Source organism: Ursus maritimus, unplaced genomic scaffold, assembly GCF_017311325.1.
Source record: "Ursus maritimus isolate PB19 unplaced genomic scaffold, ASM1731132v1 scaffold_8, whole genome shotgun sequence".
Taxonomy (NCBI): Eukaryota; Metazoa; Chordata; class Mammalia; order Carnivora; family Ursidae; genus Ursus; species Ursus maritimus.
The window spans coordinates 81,171,776-81,193,835 of NW_024426996.1; the positions used below are offsets into that span (position 1 = coordinate 81,171,776).

General features: G+C 46.3%; 1 protein-coding gene across 1 annotated transcript in view; it reads right to left on the reverse strand.

The window, feature by feature from the left end:
* Window positions 1-22,060, reverse strand: part of NSD2 (nuclear receptor binding SET domain protein 2) — a 58,562-nt gene that overhangs the window by 21,677 nt on the left and 14,825 nt on the right. The window contains 4 exon segments of the mRNA XM_040624891.1: window positions 8,642-8,763; window positions 10,201-10,282; window positions 12,438-12,556; window positions 15,205-15,349. Coding sequence (XP_040480825.1) covers window positions 8,642-8,763; window positions 10,201-10,282; window positions 12,438-12,556; window positions 15,205-15,349 — 468 coding nt within the window.

Sequence of the window (22,060 nt, forward strand, 5' to 3'; positions counted from 1 at the left end):
AACTGCATGGAGAGAAAGACAGAAAACACAGACCAGTCCTGGGTCAAAGAAAGGAACAGCACCTTTTATTTAAGATTTACAGAAAAAGTTAGCACGTTTCCACTTGGAGATATTTCCTAAATTAACAAAGTCTGTTTTGAGGAAATAAACACTGAATACATATTTTGAATGGAAATATAAATGTTAAAGACACACATGAGGCTTGTTTCCTGATTGGGGTCTAAGATACACATACAGAATACAGACCTTACAATATTACAGTCCATGACACAGATTGCAGGAGATTGCGACTTTCATCCCACCAAACCCCTTCCCAGCGACCGACAGACAACTAGCACACAGTCGGAGGGGTCCAACGGCTCTGTGCTCAGCAAACCACCCGCAAGAAGAGCAAAGTACGCAGGGCACCACACAGCACGCCTTACTCCAGCTGCAGGCTCCACGTGCACCAGGTGACGGTACTTACTCGGAGATGCCGTCTGTGAAAGCGACACATTCACCTGAATGGTCCCAACACAGTCCCAAATCTCAGTCTACGACATCTATGGTCTATTCCATATCCAGTAGGATGCATTTGGAAAAAGAACAATGTAGGAACTGAACGGACACAGACTCTGTCAAGAGCTTTCCCGGCGCTTCCCGAATCCACCAAAGCCACGCTGGCAGCACAGATCTCCAAGCAGCTTAGTTCCTGACTTTCCAAAGTTTTCTTGAGTCTGAAAATACTTCCTCTACTCCCCACTCAGTATGTGATAGTATCCAATTGCCTATTTGCCTTAGAAATACATTACTTTATGGGCAGGGAATGCTGTCTCCTTAACATGTATCACAGGAATTTTTCAAGAAGATATTAATGAACATAAGGTAACCTAGTGAACACATTTGAACCAACTTCTAGAAACAATGTAGCCATTTAGGGTGACTTATGAGGATCCCAGTTCTCTCTGCTGTGATGGGAAAGGGCCCCTACGCCTCGGACGGTGGTATACACAGTGATTGTAAAATTTTTTGACAAAACAAATCCCTTCACAAGTTGAATACCACATCATTTTTGAAGTACAATTACAGACCTTGAACAATAAATATTTCTATAAACCAACATTATTTTCATGTTTAAGTCACGCTTTTGTAAAGGAAGAAGTAACTGTAAGCACTTTCACACAGTATCTTGGATTTACACATGATAAATACGCTGTGCTCAGCAGATTCAATGAGCTTAAAACCAAAGACTAATCCCAGACAGGTCCTCCCGAGTTAACATCACAGTGAAATATTAAGAGTGGAATTAAAATAATTTTAAAATCAGTCATTCATCACCTAAAATACTACAGTTCAGAATAACTTTTATTAAAGCGACCCTTCTAGATGACATCGACTAGAACCATCCTAGCTGCCCCTAAATTCTAGGGCTAGGTCTGAGTCATTGAACACACAGATCTCCAGCTCACACACCGTCTCTGTGCTTCACCTTCTAACCTGGGTGCTTCTGTGTCCTCCAACAGCCCCAGAGGTGCCAGGGAGAGCCAAGCGGTTGGCCACGGCCGCAGCATCAGGCCATGCGGCTGCTGCTCCAAACTCCAGGCTGGCCCTGATCACAGGTAAAATGAGTCTCTAAAATGTCCTATCAACCCAACTTAGCCCCACCAAGTCCCTCAGCAGTGGCCGTCCAGTACACAGTGGGCTGGGGAGGGGCCTGGGTTGGCCCTGTGGCAACTTGAAAACAGGAATGAAGCTCGTGCCCCAGAGCAAACCCCACCCTCCCTGCTGGGCTGGGCCACCCCACCCCCACCTCAGTCATTCCTTAAAGGCACAACATGCCTGAGCGGTTAAGCACGCTTTAGAATCTACACCAAAGAATTATATGCCAAAACTCAACAGCTACATGTAGGCCAGAAAAAGTTATACAGTGGATCTAATATGTAACCTGCTAGTCACAAAGGTCTCTAACACGACGACAAGACCTGTCCGGTTCTTAAACGGGCACAGAGGGACACCCGCCCTCGCCCTCGCTGGCGAAAATGCCTGGAAGGGAGCATGCCCTTCCCCCAGGCAATACAAGGAGAATGATGAATATGACAACATACCATCTTCTACCTGCTAAGGATGGTTGATTTTCCATCAATGGCAAGTAAATTAGTGATAATTTCTAATATTCTAGGTAAAACAGCAAAAATACTATTTAAAGGGATCAAAATCAAGGTCACTGACCAAAAACCCTAAAATATATAGCAGTCAGTAGATTTCTTTAAAAAAAAGAAAAAGAAGAGGAAAAAGGGAAAAAGAACCTTTAAGAGCCAATAAGAAGCCAATAACAGATTGGGGAGCATTTTGTGAAATCTTTTCTAACCAGGTTCAATTCTTTTAGCAAAAGAGTCTCACTCAGATTCATATTCTGAAAGATAAACAGCAGGCCTCAGCAATCACTTTCTCTGTTTAGAGATTTTCAAAACCGGAGAGAATACTACTGACTGTAAAGAGCCCGCAATGCTACAGCCTGGCACGGAGTAGAAAGAGCCCTCTCCAGGTCACATGCGAAAGTCCACCTGGACCAGAACCACCTTAAAAATGAGTTAATAACCTAAAGGGCTAGACTTGATTGAGAAGCGTTAGGTCAAAAATCAAGGGAGAAAGGAATCCAGTCTACCTGCCAAAGTACAGGTGTCTGCCCTTTCGAGACAGGAGCCCAGCCTTCTTGCCAGCTTGGCCACAGAAGGGGGCCGCTAAGTCACCAAGGAACCCCTCGCCAAGCCTCCCCCTTTCTGCTGGACTGGACCAAATGAATGGAGGATGTGACGTAAACACACCTGCACTATGACTGAAACAATGCACAGAACCACAGCTCGCTGTCTGCCACAGGCCCCAGGGCCACTCACGCCAGGCTTTGGCCAAGGACCCTCTTTAAGGGCTTTTCTTCATCATTTTAATTTTACACCCAGACATGGGTGCATCTTCTGTTTTGGGAACTAAATGATGCTAACTCACAATCTTAGTTTTATTCTTTTCTGGGGGACACTGCTAAGACAGACCCTCGGTGGTACTGGAGTCACCACCCCTGGGCAAACGCTGGCTCCGCTCTGCCTTCAATTCTCCTCACGCATCCCCGGTCTCAAATCTCGGGGAAGCAGCTCAGGGCCAAAGAGAGCCCTCAGAACACTGACCTCGTCACTAACGGTTCAGGCTCCACAGTCTCCTGCAGCCTCTCCTCTGGCGCATCCCCAATAAAAGAAACCTCCTGAAACGGCCACCTCCCCTTATCCCGTTCCCCAAGCCCTGAACGCTTCCCTTCTTAAAGCTTTCCGTGCTTCTGCATGTGCTTCCAGAGAAAGCTTTGGACTCAGACCCACCTAAAGCTGGGGAACCTCACAGAGCACCTACGAGGCAGGATAGCCCTTGTTGGAGGAAGGGACACAGACAAGACTCCTCCGCGCACAGTGCGGAGCCACCCTTGGCCTTACACTCATGAAACTGCGCTTCCGTGCCGTGAGATTCGGCCTAGATTTCTTGGTGGCTTTTAGGGGCACCCTCTAAAAAACATGGGTTATTTTCAGTTGGGAGACAGAGACAGAACAGATACGTTGTATAAAGAGAGTACTGAGGTGCTAGTACACCTAAATTCATCACCATCAGAGACAGACATTTAACTTCTCTATTAACTCTAAAGAAAGGCCCCACAGGGGAGAAAGAAGCCCACAGCAGGTGAGTAAACAGCACAGGACCCCAACTGCCAACAGGTGCACTTACTTAACGTGCCACCCTATCACAGTCGGGAATTTTCAGTTTTAGAACAGCTACAATCTAAACTGTTGTATATTCAGACAAGTTTTTACCTCTTGTGAATGCCTCCCATTTTATACTAGAGAGTTCCTTCTCATACCTCCCCTCACCAGGCACAAATGGGGTGTATGGCAAATGGTTTGAAGCAGGTAAATGGGACCGTTACAGTGGTTCTATGTCAGTATAAGCAAAAGTCATCTCAACAACAGGCAGTTCAAATGACAAGACTAGAATATATCAGTGTTATTCTGATGTCTCCAGGAAATGAGGGAATTCATGTTAAATTAATAGCATAATGAATTTTTGTGCTCTTGGCAGACAAACGTACTCGCCACTAAGCTCTTTCAAAAAGGAGCCCTTTCCACTCACCTTCAGGAAGCCATGGGTGGGCCCTCTCGGGAGCTCTGCTCATCCACCAGCACTCCTCAGCAAGACCACTGCTGGCATTTGGAGCAGGACAATTCTGCCACATGTGGGACTGTCCCTCTCACTGCCTGCACCTGGCCACCTTCCCAATATCCCCAGCAGGGGATGACGCCTCCCCCAGTTGACATACACTGCATACTTCCCCCATCCTTGTCCCCACCCCATGCACCCCCTCCTATGGACTCAGCTGATGCTAATTTTATGCTGCTTAGTGGATACACCATTCAGCCATTTTGATGGTTCTTCCTAAGGAGGAAAGCACCCACTCTCTGGCTGACTTCTAATGCACATGTTGGTAGCTGGCTGGCTGCCCATTCAAAATTCATCATGCTATAATTTCAAATGAATTCTTGTCAAAAGCCTTTCAGGCTAGTCTTTACTTGGGGTGATCATTTCTTGAACTGGACCACTTTTACATGAACTTTTTTCACATTTTTAAATTTAATAATTAGTTTTCTGTTGAACCCTACATTTACTCCTGAGCTTTTTCATGTCCTTTAGGAAGAGCATGACTTGGGTCACCTTGGAGGCCATGTATCCCACCAGCTCTGAGCAGAGCCACCCAACTAGCCCCAAGCCACAGGCTAGTATCCTCAAGTGCTACTCAAACCAACCCAGTGTCTGCCACTTCCAGGTTTATTTTACCCCCACGTGCATAATGCAGTCGAGAGGATCGCTTCTCATGCCAAAGCAAAATTTATACTTTTGGATAAAAATGGAATGATGGTGATTTTATTATTTTTATTGTTATAACCATTATTGTCACAACAGCGAACCACTGAGTCCTTGCAGGGCGCCAGGCACCCTAAGTGTTTAGCATGCGTTACATTACTTAACGGATTAGAACACAGGTATTAGTCAGAAACTTTCATTAAAGGTAGAACACATCTGAAGAGGCTGCTGGGAATGAACCAGTGCTGTTCACACGGTAACGTGAATAGCACTCCTTCTGCCTCCATGAGCTGAAGGGCAAGCGAGGCCTGTGCCTCACCATGCAAACATGCGGACACCCAGGGACAGGACATCAGGTGGTCACCCAAGACTTAAGACATTTAATGTGATGGCTGATGTCCTACAAAAGCAACTGATGAAGTGGTTGTTGTAAATAACCTGATCGTGGTATATGGTACCCAAGATACCAGTCACTGAATCAAAAGAGTAGAGTTAAATGGCTTATAATGAGACTGTAAATGATATTTTTCCTACAAATTTGCTGTATCTAGTGTCATAGTAAAATTGCTTAGTAAAAATAAGACAGAATCAAAACTCCTCCTGCCTTTTATGTTGGAAATTAGTTTAATATGTACAGTACTGAGTACATTCCATTGGCAATGGGAATTAGCTGACGAGGACTCCTTTGAGTGTGTGCTGCTTGTTCTGTTTCTGAAGGTGCAGATGCCAGCATTTTTTCAATAAAAACTTAGCAAGTCATGAACTAGGAGACAAGTGCGGCCTCTAGCAAGACCAGCCCCTTCGGCGCGGAGTCCTTGTCGCAGGCCCAGGGCAGCCCCGGGTGAAGGGCATCCCTTCAATGTGAAATCTACATGGATCATTGCAATATGAGTGTGTTTCTATTATGAGATGAATGTGATCAGGTAAATGGCCTTGATTAGGTATCTTACCTTGGTCTTAAAATTTGTTATCTGTTTTCTTCATTGTATGTGTTAGTAATACCAGTAAAAACAGATTATCACACATCTTCCATAAAATGATTGTGATAGGAATGTCCCTTAGTGTGTACGATGATACGCCACCTGCAGCAGACATCCTGGAATATTACATCATTTTAAGTGCAGTACAGGGCAGCGAGTTCAAATCCAACTTGGCTGATGTGGGCTCCCATAAAAGCTGTTACCAGTGAAGGCGAAAAAAATAAGAATTTGCTCTACTAAGGGAATAAGAAATGAAGTTACAAAACACTTAAATCACATAAATTCCTTCAGAGGCCTTCATCATGCAAGTGTGTAATTTTAATCTATTCTCTTCATTAGGGTAATGTAGTATTATGTAATAATTATTCCAATATCAATTTTCTCACATATACCTTTTTTGAGAAGAATTTAAACCACAAGTGACCTAAAATGTCTTGAAATACCAACTCTGTGAAAACCCCTTATTTCAATCAAGGGTTTGATAAAAGCAGGACAAACATGCAGTGGGCATGTGACCTGAATAAGGGGCCAGTCTGAACCCCAAATAGCAGCTCCCATGGTCGCCTAGCTCCCACCAGAACGGGACCAGTGGTTTACAGGACGCTGTTTTGTAACACTACACTTTGCCTCCCATGCTAAAAGGCATTCGGCATGTTGCACGTTGTAAACGCATACTGCAGTTCAGTAGTGTTAACACATAATAGACAAGGCTTTTCGTTCACCTAAAGTGGTTTTAATGAATATAATTCTATAAAAATGAACGCTAATGAAAGATTTATATAAGCCACACAGAAGTGGCCTGATGGAAAAGGCCTAGTAATTTAAACGTTTTTATATAAGCAACAGAATACATACTATGGGATCTATGTATCACTTTCAAAATGAAGGACAGTGTATGATTTTAACGTATTTAACATAAAATATAAACATATTTAATAAACTATTCACTTCTGAAGTTCTAAAGAATTAAAAATCAATGAAGTCTAATGATTATAAAATCCTTCATCGAAGTCTTCTCAAGTTCAGAACAAATGTCTAACCCAGGAAGATCACACTCACCCTGGTCCCAGTGACCTTCAGACCACCAACCCTGACCCACCAGCTCTAACCCCACCCTGGCTGTGCCCGCCCTGGGCTGTGCTGCCCTGAATCCAAGCCTTTGGCTGGCACAGCTTCTGACCAGAAATGACAGAAAAGATTTGTTTTCAGCCTCAGAGTTTTTCTTGCAACTGTATCTGACAACAGAGTACATAAAAACTCAACCAGATAGTGGATCAAAGTGCAATGAGAGAAAAACTCATTAAAAATCTTTTTAAATAAAAAAGCCAACTTTACGCAAAAGGGTTTATGGACCTGAAACTTGTTTAGTATTCTTCTTTAGAATTAGAATCCTCATTTTTCAGGATACTAATCAAAATTCAGACAAGAAAAAAGGAAAAAGGAAAAATATTTGTATAGAATGTCTTTTCCAAGTTTCAATAAGCCCCTGGGAAGTTCAGTGAAGAATTCATACTGCATTTTCTCGAATGTGCCCAAACATAAGAAATGTTTCGTCACCCACACATACCAAACTATGAGAAAGCCTCAGTTCCCACACACATGAGCAGCTTCCCATCACTACTGGCATGAATCCCCAAAGACCCCACTCAGAGCAGCTCTCTGTGCTTGAACCCCCTCAGATGGCCCAGGTCCCTGAAGATAGCTCATGCGGAAAGGCCTGCCCCTCATCTAAGGCGAGGAAGCAGCCGAGGCTGAGAGACAGTAGGAGAACGGCCAGGCCCCACCAGTGACTGTGGCAGAGACCAGGTCAGAAGTGCCACCTTCTTAACAGGGTGAAGGGTCTATCCACTCCCTGCCTTACTGCCTAGTTCAAAAAAAGCCCAAGGTTAGCATCTCCTCATAAATACTCAAAAACAGGACTCATGTCTAAAATGAGAAAAAGAGGATCACAGGGCACGAACTAGTAAGGAATTAAAACTTGAATATAAACTCCTTGGGTAGTCACTAAAATTGGGAATCCAAAACTCCCTCTGGACAAAAAAGTGTCATACTTGCATTCTGAGGCTATTTTTTTGTTTTGTTTTTAGAACAGCAAAGACTTTATATTTGGTGATGAAGTCCAGATGTCATGATACAATGAGGGTAATAGCCTCAAGTAGCTATTATTCCACTATTGCATATTCTGCAAATCCGGAAAATAGAGATGTATTACCATGGTGGTTCTGACTCCCCTCCACACTCAAGTATCTAAGAATATGCCAGGATTTAAAGAACTAAAACCATGGAATGCATGAAGACATTCCTCTGTAAACCTAGGTCTAAAGACCGCTGGAATCCGACAAAGCAGGTAAGCCACCCTCTATCCCACCTGGGGTGAGTGCACAATGACTAGAGTCAGCTCGAGTGACAGTGTCATGTTAGGACCAGAGCAGACTTGCTGGGATGCGGAAAATTAATTACAATGTGAGGGCTATATAGAACACAACATTTTAAAGACAGATTTCAAGAACAATTAAACTACATCCAGACTAAAGTATATGCACGTACATTTATACATACACTGTGTGCATGTGTGTATACCTGTGGTGCTCAAATAGACTAAAAGAGTGACTTTTTTTTTTTTCCATTCCATGACTTATACATAGTTTAAAGAATCTGAAACTCACCTACATTTGTGGAGAGGACACCAGTGTTATGCTTGTTAAGTCTGACTTTGCTCACACTTCAACTTGGGCAACTAAATGGCCTTCATACGAACAGCATGGTCATCACTATCATTAGTATTTTACCTCATTCTCAGTTAAGGATGCAGAAGGAGACGAACTTTTGCTAAAAGGAGTGGAAGGCGCTGCTGCAGACGCCCGATTTCTCTTCTTCAGCGGTTTGCATGCATCTGACAGGTGTTTCGTTGCTGTAAAACAATTTTGGTTCATAAAGTAAAGTTTGAAATCTTACACCTCAATTATCTTAACTGTTTCAAAATTACCCCTGTAATAATGAAGTTCTAAAGATACATTTCTGGGCTCCTTTGTCATAGTAAAGGCTTAACTTTTTACTGTGAAAAAATCTGAATGGAAACAAAGGCAAATTTTCCAGTGAACTCTAATGTCCCCCTGCCTGGCCAGCCCCCAAATCCATCAACCTGGGGCCAACACAGCTCCATCCACACCTAGCTTCACATCCCCTGCCACATTCTTCTGGAGCAAATTCCAAACATCATTTCACCCGTAAAAAGTTCACTACATGTCTCTGAAACATAAAATTTTAAATATAACCCCAAGACCACTATACCATTCTTAAAAGTAACAATCCCTTCATATCATCAAATATCCACTCAATGTTCAAACTGCTCACAAGTGTCTTTCTTTTCATAGTCTATTTGACCGATTTTTTAAAACCAGCATAGCACCCCTCGCAAAATAAGGAAAACAAATCCATTTCCAACTCTCACTTACTCCTTTCTCCCCTGAATGTTGTTTTCCTTTCTAATTAAGAGTTGGTGATAGGAGGGAGGCAAGATGGTGGAAGAGTAGGGGACCTCGTTTCATGAGCTTCCTTGAATTTAGCTAGATAACTACCAATCATCCTGAACATCTAGGATTTCAACCTGAGATGTAAGAAGAGTGGGAGGACGCCTGGGGGGCTCAGTCAGTTAAGTGTCTAACTCGTGATTTCAGCTCAGGTCATGATCTCAGGGTCATGAGATGGAGCCCTGTGTTGGGCTCCTTGCTCAGCAGGGGTGGAGGTGGGGTCTGCTTGAGGTTCTCACTCTCTCCCTCACCCTCTTCCCCTCCCCCACCCTCTCTCTTAAAAAAAAACAAAAGAGTTAGAGATGGTAAGCTCTCTGTAATAAACTGTCAGACACACACTTCAAAAAGACAATGAGAAGGGAAAGGGAGCCTGCTTCCCCTTTCACTGCTTTGAGTTATTTTTCACGAACATTTGACGTTAGTTTCATCAACATGTGAAACAGAAATAACTAGTCATTACTTTTACTTTTAGTAAATATACACAGACGATCAGATACTCAAAAGTGGTGGAATTTATAGCAACTGGCACCTTCAAGTAAAAAACCTGGATATTCCTGGTTTAAATAACTTCTTTAGTGTAATTTTAAACTGACAATAAAGCCTAGTAGAAACCAGTAGAAAAATAACTTCAATAAAACGTAGCTGGAGCGCTGCGACCACTTACACATTCAGTTGCCCAAGAACCTCCCTTTCCCCTTATTAGCCGTCAGACCCCTCGGAGGGTGCCCTATGCCCTTCCCTGGCCCTGCTTCCTGTTCACCTCCGGCCGAGCCCCGGCGCCTGCAAGAACGACAAGGAAGAAGTGCTAACCACATTACCTGCCTGGCTCTTCAGCGAGGAGGCTGCCTCGATGGCCTTGCAAGAGCTTGTTCGGGCTGTCTTGTCATTGATCGTCTCTCTCTGTTATTAAATAAAAAGAAAAAGGAGAAGAAAAGGAAGGGGAAAAAATCTAATGTGAGCGAACACAGGTTGCTGAAACGTCGTGCAACAGAAACATCCTCCTTTGGCAGCATGCGCCACAGGCTCCACGAGCAGGGACCCAGCCTCACGCCTCTTCCACCACTGGGAGGCTCTCCCCTGCACCTGTCCCACCATCTGCTGGGACAGGGGAGCTGGTGGGACCATGCCAAACAACTTCACAAGTCCAGGCTGCTGAGACTCTTCACGTGAGCTGCTTCAATATGCTACTCACATTTCCCTCTGAATTCAAGCAGAGTGTGAAGTAGAAACCAACCCTTCTGCTCCAGAGGTTGCCCAATCAACCTGAAGTGGGGCCTCAAGTCAGTGCCAACAGCACTGCTCTAACTCCCTACACTGAGGATTTCCAATTCGGAGACAAGGTCCGAACAAACCTCACAAAGATCATCAATAAAGCACATTCCCCAACTGAGGAAAACCACACACATGAAGGGATCAGGAACATTTGATCCAATGCTCAGAATCTGAAGGAGTTGAAAATAACCCCTCTTGATAGCCCTGAAGCAGCACTGCCCCACGGCCACCTGCCCCTTTCTGGTCCCGAGGCCGGGACGGTTCCTGCACTCAAACCCCACTCCCCAGCCTGCCCGGGGCCAGTGGAAGCAGTCACAAGACTGCAGACAAGGTAACAGGGGTGCGGTGCGGGGTATGGCACCTGACACATCAAAGCGCTCAGCGCATATCAGGAAGTGTACAGGATACGGCCTACTCAGGTTCATAAAAACTCAACCAGAGGGAGACACCACAACTTTGTTATGGGAGACACCACAACTTTGTTATGTGCTACTTCCTGAGCTCTTAGTTCATAAAACGTTTCTACCTAGATACTTAATGTAAATTTTGATATTTCAAGTGTCCAGGGCTACACATTTTTTAAGGTAAATATGAAGTACAAGTATTTCAAGGCAGCCGACATCAGCCTGACTGCCAGCACGGGGTTGCTTTAATAATGGGCAGCCAGAGAGGATACTCATGGAGCATGAGCTGCCAGGTAACACAGATGTCAGTGACGCTAGGTCAATTTTACTTATCTTGGGGCTGGATACTTGATCACTAATAACTTCGCCTGACAGGTGCCCTGGAAGAATGTTCTCTTGGCCAGAAAAATAGGGCAGGGCCTGCTACTGCCCTGCACTGCAACAATGGCCTTTAAGTAGACAGACGATGTGGTGGCCACATATTTACACTTTCACAATACGTGGAATTTATTTTTCCATTCTTCAAAATAAAACAATAAAGAAAGGAACTTCCTAATTTAGATTAGAAGACAGTATGAAGCTTTTCTCAAAACCATAAACACACGACTCCTCTGTATAAACTCAAGCATAAGATACAAAGTCTGTTTCAACTCCCCGTTCATGAATAAACGGAACTGGGCCATAAAGCACACTCGGAAAGGGCTCACACTCTCTGCACGCATGAGCACCATAAGCCAGAGTCACTCTCCTTCAGGTACCAGGCAAACTTTGCCTCTTGACGTAGGGTGGACTACGCTAGAGCTAGACGGCCCTGGGGCTGCACCGTCATATCTACGCAGTCACTTTTTGGTTGTATCAAACAGGCCTACACAGCCTGCTTAGTAGTCCCATTAGGTAAACAATAACGTGAATTACTAATAAACTGAATGAATTCATAAAATCTATTTTCAATGCCCTTAATGGATTTGAAAAACTTTTATTGAAGTATAACATATCTCTAATGGATTTTGAGGTTTTCATGCCAACGCATTATTTACACATTGAATACTACCCCTATAGACAAGGGCAATCTTTAGTACATACAATTCCATTAAATCTAAACATCAAGTATTATTCAAAGTGTTTGTTTTTCTTTGACAGCCAAGTATCAGAAGTTTGTGTTAAAGTCCCTGGCAGAAAGAACTTGCTCTCTTCAGCAGCCTTCTCAAAGGGATTTGAGGAGAGAAGCCAGCCCTACTGCCTAGAAAACAATACCCGCTGAGCACCGTCCACAGAGGAAGGCCTCCCACCTCCCATCTGCATCCCGTAAGAGAAACACAGCCTCCAAGAGTCACACAGCACACACTCCTCCAGCCGAGGCAGACCCAGGGCATAATTACCTTCCGAAGACCATGCTTGTCGGTCCTGAGTCTTTTCCTGGGTGCATCTTCAACTTCGGCATCTTCAGTAGGGTCCTGTGTCCTCTTTGGGTGGTTTCTTTTTTTCCCATTTATGTTACCTTGGAATGGGGGATGGGGGAAACTTACATGAAAAACACTCCACAAGCCACCCTCCAAAGCAATGATCACCTAGCAAGGGCATTCATGTGCAAATCCAGCCCCTGATGGGCTTCCTGTAATCCTGTTGGTTTCCAGGGCCTAAGTATTACAGACCAAATCTCTTTGCATTTTGCAAATTGCATGGGACCATTTCCTGTAACATCAAATACTGGAAAATCCTTATCTAATCTACCGATTATTATACTGGTATTTCTTATAATTACATTTTAATGTACTATAGCATTAAATTTAAATATAATCCACTAGTTTACTAACATTCAAAGACTACTGGAATTTAAGTGGAATTTTAAGTACACAACTTGCTACTATTTATACATTTCTTGAAAGCATGTTAAGTAGCAACACTCCTTTTGTATCTGCAAATTAAGGGCTTTCTACGTGTTGTTCATGCCAGTTATCAGGTATTTCCAGGAATATCAACTAACCCAAGATTTAAGGTATTGACCTAGAAAAGTAAGATGTAAGGTAAGAATGCAAATTCTAGAGAGGTGATTAATTTGCACACACCAATGTTTATTTCAAGCACAAATCCAGCATCTCCGTTTGCAGGGCTGTTTTATAGAGGCTCAGGGTTTCCCCTGGACTGTTGGTCAGACATTTGATGGGAGGGCATGTCATCCTCAAACCCTACTACCAGGTGGGACAGAGTACAGCAGCCAGAAGTGTGGCGTCCAACAGTGCCTCAGGAGAAGGTGCAGGTGGCCACACCTTGGTCACTCTGCCCAGGGCAGACACGTGCACAGAGCCTCACCACAGGCAGAGGCCTGATATTACTAGAGCCGAGCAGCCGGCACCGGCTCTCACCAGCTGCCAGTCCTCGAACAGCGTCAGCCAGCCTGAGAGCAGCCTTCACTAAGCCCCACAGCACTGTGGGCTAGCCATAAAGGCACGCCAGGGAGAGGCCTGCGGAGCAGTGGGGTCTGTTCAGCGGCTGACCAAGCATAACCAGCACGGGGCACAGCCAGCCTGACCTGCCAGAACCTCCTCAACCCGGTTTGCCCAACCTCATCCACACGTGTCCACTGAGCTACAGATACCTGCCACCAGCAACTGCCACCTGGCACCTCGCCTTTGTGCAGGTGAGGTGATGTCACAGTCCTTTACATAAGAACCTCCCCCTGGACCCAAAATGAGACAGCAGGCATTTCATACACAAGTAAGCAATGTGGGCATCTGTTTGAACTCCTCACACTGAGGCCACGAACAGCTGATGCCACCAACACAGCCCAACATCGTGGCTATCAGCACTGGGGGCCCCAAAAGGGAGGCTCGAGGGCCTCCAGGACAAGCGCACACACCTGACAGACACTGAGGGTGGAAACCAACCCTGTCCTCCTCTCTGCTAACTACTTGGTAGCAGCCCAAAATGACAAAATGGGACACAACGATCAGTCACACTTACTCTTCAAGGGGAATTAAATCTGGTTTCAGGAAAACCTGACTCATTCTTAAATAGCCAGTCACTGAAAAGGATCACTCTTCTAGATTTAGAGTACTGATGAAAAGTCAAGTGAACTTCTGCCTTTTAAAGAAAATGCACAAATCCAGAACACCCTCGCTACTCTAAATTATAGAATTTGCAACAAACGCTTAACAAATTGAACAAAATTCAATATTAATAAATGAGACAATTGATGTGCAGATTTAGAAAGCCCTAAAATCAAGAGCATCTGTGAACAAAAGAGAAAGGCTGCACGGTGTGTGTGCAGCCAGAGTCAGACGGACACAGTGCTGGTCTAGAAGCACGAGCTAGTGCACACAAGGCGAACTGCACTGACTTCTGGGTCTTGGTCTCCTTTTAGGTGAGTCTTGAAACAAAATGCTTCAGTGATGAACCTTGAGAGATACAGAATTGTTTTGTATTTTAAATTGATACCCAAATATATTTTTTACATTAGAAATGCTGGTTTTCCACGACATGTGTGTCCAAGCATGCACAGATGACAGATCTGACCACGGTTACAGGTTCTCTCCAAGCTTACAGTGTTAAGCCTCCTTTCTCTTTCCAGTGACCAAAGCAAAGTAGCATCTTTGTTTTTTAAACTGAAGGCCTAAGAAGAGCCAGAGGACACCCACATTTGAGGTCAGTCCACTGTCACCTTTCTCACCCTGTGAGCTCTCAAGCAAACAAGCCAGGAACGCCCTCCCCGCTCCCAGGTCCAGAGCCCCCCACCCACAGAGGCGAGTCCCTCCTGAGGTGCAGGCGTAGCCGCTGCCGGGAGGGCAGCATCACCCCAGGGCCACAGGCCTGCAGTCTGACCCTACCATGTCACGTAAGCTTGCAGTCCTAGAGACCGCCTGGGCTCCCTTCCTTCTTGCGTCCCCCCTCACACCACCCCATCGGCTGCAGAGGCTAGAGCGCCTGCTCCATTTGGGCTCACAGACCAGACAGAGATCGCACCGAGCAGCTCTCATGACAACAAGAGAGAAAATGCAGACAGCACAGGTTGCTTTATTGTGACCACACGCGCACTGGTTGCTGGCACAAGCGCCAGCGCTTCCCTACAGCTCCCAGACCAGAGCTCAGCTGGCCACACGACACACAGATCACAACTAAGCAGAGTACACTAGGACACTTTACGTTTACCAGAGTCTTCTTCAGACTGGGAAGAGGCCACTAGGGCAAACTTTGTGTTATAGCGGGCTTTCTGTTTCTCGTTGAGCATGTCCCACTGGGACCCAAGGAGCTCTTCAATCTCCTCACCCGAGGCGTCTGGGTGCTCAGCAACAACCTGTGGACACAGGAAAGGCGGCTCAGAAGGTCACATACCTACGACTCACCAATGCCCAGCCCTCAGGAGCTCAGCAGGTGGTGTGTTTATTCCCACATGATGGAATGATGCCCCATAAGCTTCAAAAAAATTAGCGATTATCTGATGCTGTAACCCACTGAAAGCTCATACATAAAAACACTGCTGGTGAAAACAATTCAACTGTATTTATGTCAAGGCAGGAAACGATGAATGGTAAGAGGAAAAAGTACACTTTTCCAAAATCACTAAATTAGTAGTAGTAAGTTACAATTTTCTAGGCATCCTTGAAAAATCAGTGTAGGACAAGTGCCATGGAAACACTACCTGTCAACACAGGGGTGAAGTCTTGGTGGGGCTTTCTCATTTGCTGTACCACACACCATCTCTGAGGTCCATGCTCTGGAAGGACAGTACAGATGGCATACCAAGGAGTACGCCATGACACCTCACAGCACAGGACAGCACACAGTGACGAGCCCTCTGCATGGCCCTCCAGCCATGCTGGGGCTGCCAGCATAAGCACCCTGGAAGCATGCTAGAAATGAGGACCTCAGGCCCCACCCCAGACTTGCCAACCAGGAACCTGCATTTCTCCAGGTCTGCAGATGATCCATGTGCACACTGAAGTCTGATTCATGGCCCCACAGCCTGCCTGCACACTGACAATCAGAGAAGTATTAAAACCTCCGGTGTTCAGGTCCCACTCAAGACCAGTTCATTCTCTGGGTCTGGCATCAGTGTTTTCAAGACTCTGGGGGGCTCTCATGTGCACTCAGCTTGAGAGCCATCCACAGTAGGGGCACAGAGGTGGACAAGCAACGGCTGGCAAGCTAAACCAGCCCCACCTCCCGTTTTCATACGGTCTATGAACTAAGAACTGATTTTACATTCTTAAATGGTTGGGAGAAAAAAAAGTCAGAAGAATATTTCCTAACATATAAAGTTTTATTGGAAGCAGCCATAGGCATCCTTTTACCTGTTTTCTAGGGCTGTTCTCCTGCTATAACAGCAAAGCTGAGTAACTGACACAGGCCTCAACTGCCCTGGAGGCCCTTTCAGAGAAGGCATGCAGCCTGATTCCGAGCACTAGTCAGCATGCTTCGGAGCCAGACCCCAGGTTCCCATGTGGCTCCTCCAAGGGGCAGCTTTGTGAACTGGGTAAGAGAAGGTGTCTCCTCCTCTGTGATGTGGGGTGGTAACACTTCACCTGGCAGTGCTAGTGAAGGAATCAACGAGTTAATGCTGCTGGTCACTATGACTACCTAGACCCACGACCTGCCCAACCCAACACAGGGAACCTCTGCCCCAAAATGCAAACCCTTACTCACAGCATGGTCACTGCAGACAGCTTCCTACAGCCTCCTGTGTCCCCCACACCTCATCATGCCCTCCCTGGCCCGGATGGACACTGGCACACCACCAGCTTCCACCCACCCTCGCATCTCAGAGCACGTGCATTTTCAGATGCGGATCAATAACCACCTACACAATCATCCAGCCCTTCCGTGTCCTTACATCCCAAGGACGCCTTCTGCAATTCAAAGCCCAGCTCTGAGCTGCAGCGTTCCACTGGGTATGCTCTTCGGTGTCCCTTGTGAACTGTCACCGTTCCCACCCTGCCCCTGACTCGGCAGTCCTGGCCCCACTGGAGCTGCTTCCTCCTTTCACCTTGGAGCACTGTCACCTCTTGGCCCAGCAGGATTCTGTCCTGCCTGCCCATCCTTCAGGAGGGTGAGCTCACCAGCCCCAATACTTCAAGCATCAAAGTCTCAGACCTTCACGCAGCAAAAGTTTCTGTGCAGAGCTTCAAAGTCACAGGACGATTGCTTTCTGGAACTCTCCACTTAAAGATTCCTCAAGATTAGCACATGACTTGTGGACCCACCACCCTCCTTGGTCACCCACCCCTGCGGACAATATCCTCAATCAGAATGAATCCTAGCAGTGGTCACAGCCGCTTCATCAAACAAGATCCTGAATTGTCCTTGAGGTCCCCTTCCCCTTGCACCTAAATCCATGCCAGGTGGGCCAGCTCCACTCCTGAACATCTTTGTATCCACCCCATCTAGATGGCTGTGGTTTCAGCAACCAGTCTCCTGGCTTTCAGTCCTATCCATCTACCTGCTGACATTCCCATCCTAAAATGTCTCCCTCCTTGCAACCAGAGGGACTATGGCCCAGCCCACATGTAGGGTAGGGTCCCTGTCACTTAGCAATGTCTTCCATGGCCCCCCATAAGCTGGAGCCCATCCTCACCCCACTTTCATCACTGCCTGAACAACTCTGCACTCGGGCACAATGGCAGGCTCCACCTCTCCACAGGCCACACTCTCCCTGAAACATTCTCTTCCACCAGGCTGACTTTGGTGCAGTTTTAATTTCAGCTACAATGTTGTATTCACTCATTCATTCATTCAAGGAACATTCTGCGCTAGGGACAGGAAATAAAAAGGTCAAAGCAGCCACCATCCCACCCACAGTGCTCACCTTCTGGGGGGCCACCTGCTTATTTTTCATCCCTAATCATACACTGTGTACTCCAGTGGGGGCACAGAAAGTATCTCCACTATTTTAGGTTAATAAGGCACTGGCTGCTCACTGAAGTCTATAGGTTTCATCAATGAAGCAGTGCAGTACAATGTTTACAAGTTCTGTGCGTGTGCATGCCCGCATAATTCGGGCCAAGTCCCAGTCCTTCTTCCCGCCTGTGTCCTCCCACTGGTAAAGGAGAGTCACTAACATCTCTGAGTTCAGGGTAGCTAGCTATAAGGCAGGAATAATTTATGCCAACCTCAAACGGCCTTTATGAGAATTGAACACAATTTTTCACAGTAACATACTAGCAATGTATCTTAAAGATGGTAAGCATTCAGTAGTGGCTACTTCCATATTTTTTTTAAAGATTTATTTATTTGTGGGGCGTCTGGGTGGCTTAGTCGGTTAAGTGTCTGCCTTCAGCTCAGGTCATGATGGGATCGAGCCCCACGTCGGGCTCCTTGCTCAGTGGGGAGTCTGCTTCTCCCTCTCCCTCTGCCTCTCCCCCTGCTCGTGCTCTCTCTCACTGTGTCAAATAAATAAAATCTTTTTTAAAAATTTATTTATTTGAGAGACAGAGAAAGAGAGCATGCATGCGAGCAGGGGGGAGGGGCAGAGGGAGAAGGAGAGAGAACCCTCAAGCAGACTCCCCACTGAGTGCAGAGCCTGACGCAGAACTCCATCTCAGGACCCTGAAATCCTGACCTAAGCCAAATCTAAGAGTTGGACGTTCAACTGACTTAGCCACACAGGAGCCCCAACCATATATTTTTTTGAAGACTTTGTTTATGGGAGAGAGAGAAAGAGAGAGAGAGGGCATGAACACAGAGGGAGAGGGAGAAGCAGACTCCCCACAGAGCAGAGAGCCCAATGCAGGAATTGATTCCAAGACCCTGAGATCACGACCTAAACCAAAGGCAGATGCTTAACCAACTGAGCCACCCGGGCACCCCGATTTTTAATAAACTATCTCAGACACACACAAAGTTTAGAAAACCAAATACCCGCAAGCTCACACACTGTGATTGAACCGTTACCAGTACAAAGATTCTGTGTGCTCGTCAGAAATCACACTCCCTGCCCTCAGCCCACCTGTTGCCTCACATATCCTTTGAGAGCTCTGTGAGCCTTTTAGACTTCGGAGATGGCTACAGTCCCCTACAGCTCACGCCTTGACTCCCTATTGAACAGCACTGGCCAGTGAAGACAATGCGGTGTAGAAACGGCATACGATTTTTCAGGTCTAAGACTTATGTAAGACCTCGTCCTGCCCTCCCTTGGATCACCTGCTCCATGAGAAGCCAGCGTCTGTGCTAGAAGGACACCCCAGCCACCCCGTGGAGAGGACCACACGGTGAGGCTTCCGACAGGCAGTATCAGTACAGCCCCTTAGAAGACGATCCTCCAGCCCCAGCCAACATCTTATCTGTGACCTCATGGGACATTCTGAAACAGAACCACCCAGCTAAGCTGCTCCCAAATTCCTGACCCACAGAAACTGTCAGAGAATCCATGTGTGTTGTTGTTTTAAGCCACTAAGTTTTGAGGTCATGGGTTATGCAACACTACATAATTGACACAAATATATATACAAAGAATGGAGACATATAGCATGGTTCAACTCTAATGCATCTGTAAAAATTAGGATCAGAGAAGGTGGGAAAGATACTTTAAAAATGGGAAACTAAGACCACACACATCTGTAGTCAATGACATTGCTACTGAAGCCTCAGTAAATTCTTCCTGGGCTTTTCACCACAGTGGGGCTCCCCGAGCTGCTCTTGACCCCTTGCCTGCAAACAGAATCCTCCCCACCCCTTGTCCCACCCAGGTCATCAGTGGGCCTACAGCCTACTGTGGACTTTGTCTCCCAGCAAACTCACTGCCCCACCTGCAGCCCCTCTAACTGTATTCCAGGAACACCACAGAACACACTTATGAGCTGCACATCTAAGTTCAACCTGATGGACAAAGATGAACATGTAAAACGTGTTAATGAAGAACTCAGCACATTTCACAAAGCGTTAACACTTTCATTGCAAGAAGCTGAATCTCAAAAAAAAGTCAAGTGGCAGCCAAAAGTCCTTGATAGTCATAGTCCTCTATCCTGTGAGCCTAGAAAAGGGGGGTCCAGGAAGCAGAGGGAAGTCTCCATCCGATGCTGTTCCTCAAGGGTTGGGCATTGATTAACCAATTAACAACCAAACAAAAACCATCCTCGGAGTCACCACCACCTCCCAAAAGGAAAACACAACCTAGAAAGACTCAAGATTACTCTCCTCAACTGGAGTCTAGGATTACTTATTACAGACCAGCACAAACACACCTGTAAAAGCAACAAAGTAACTGAACCATTGAAAGAGCACCCTGCCATCACCACTCTTCTGACAGCACATACTTACTCAAAATCAACTAGCTGCTGAGCCCAGATGGGAGGGAAGGGGCCCAGAGGCCTAGCACCGCCCCCCAGCCCTACAGAGACTGGGTTCCGGCAGGGGAAGAGCAGGGCAGGGCAGTTTTCTCTAATGCAGAACTGAATTTTAATTGTGCACGCTTCAGTTTGGTTATTGCATGCAGTACTATGCCAACGGCAACACTGTACCAAATGGGCCCTGGAGGGGTGCTCAGAGCCAGAGAGCTCCAGAGCAGAGGCACTGCTCCTTGAGTACAGAGCCCCTCACCCATGTGTCAGCCTTCAGGTCACAGCTTGTCAGCAGTGTCTGGAGTGACAGGCTTCTGTTTGTTCTTGGCACATTTCTTAGTACTAGAAAGGCCATCTGAGAGCAATCTAGGTCCCAAAAGCAAAAAGGGTAGTCTTTGTAAACTGGCTTGAATTCTCAGGCACCCACTTTTCTCTCATAATTTCCAAATGAGTGGAGAGACCATGGAGAAACAAACTAGGAACAGGCTGGAGTGCAGCTGGCTGGCTGCTTCCGAAGTCCCAGAGCATGCAGCTCTCCAGCAACCATGATAGGTGTCCGGCTGTCAACATGGTAGTGCACATTCAGAGCATGCCGTTGGTGCCCCGGGCCTGCAGCAGGCCCGGTGTGGTAACTGTTCATACTGCTCACTGCTCTGCACCATTTCAAATCCAGCAGTGGCCACATCTTCTCCACCTTCCCTGGGAAGACTTAGCTCTGAGACAGAGGACACACATTCACAGCTACACATTTACTCTTCTGGGATGGACACAGGCAGACAGGTAGGTAAAAAAAGTGGGTATGCTACACTTTTCACACTTTATGGGAACGTGATGGGATGTGCACAGCCTTCCGGCACACTGCTCTCCTCCCGGACTTCCAGCACGCTCACCTCACCGGGGTCCGGAGTCCTGCGGAAGCACACCACAGCTGTTACTCCTTTCACAGCCTTCCAGTTTTGAACACCGTGCTGTCTCCTTGGGCACAAGGGCCAATTTCTCTAAGGTAAATACCTGGCTGTGACATTATAATACATAAAAAACATGCATCTTCAATTCCACTATATATTGCTAAATTTCTCTTGAAACCAAGTGGAAGAAATGATGGGGGTTCTCACTGCCGCTCATCGTTCCCGAGGCACTGGCTTGTGCTGCTCCCCTGGGGGCGGGGGCACCACCCTCACCGCGACGACCGCTTGCAGTGCCCTAGCCGCCAGTGAGGTTGAGCAGCACCTCCTCGTGGACGCACTGCTGTCCAGGCTTATTTTCAGAGCCTTAAGAATCATTTGAGCTCTGTACACACAGTCCATCCTCTCATTGTGTTCATGGTGTCCCTGGCACATCAACTTTCATAGCTCCTCAATGATCTATAATCAGTTTGGCTTAAGAAATCCTGCCCTCTCCCAAACCACAAAGCTGTTCCATAGTAGCTGAATTCTGAAACCACTGGGGTGGCCCCAGGGCCCATCCCGAGCAGCCACCCTGTCCAGCTGTCTGCACCCCTTTCCCATCTGCTTCCACATGCTCAAGAGTTTGCTTCTGGGCTCTACTCTGGGTGCTGCCACTGACCTGAACGTCCGCGGCAAAAACGTCCCTGCTTCTAGTAACAGAACTTCCTATGTGACAGGGCAAGCCTTCAGATATGGCTATTTATCATCCACTTAAGAAGTGCAAAGAAATTCCTATTGGGAGTTTTATTAAGATTATACAGGATTTATAGTTTAATAAAAGGAGAA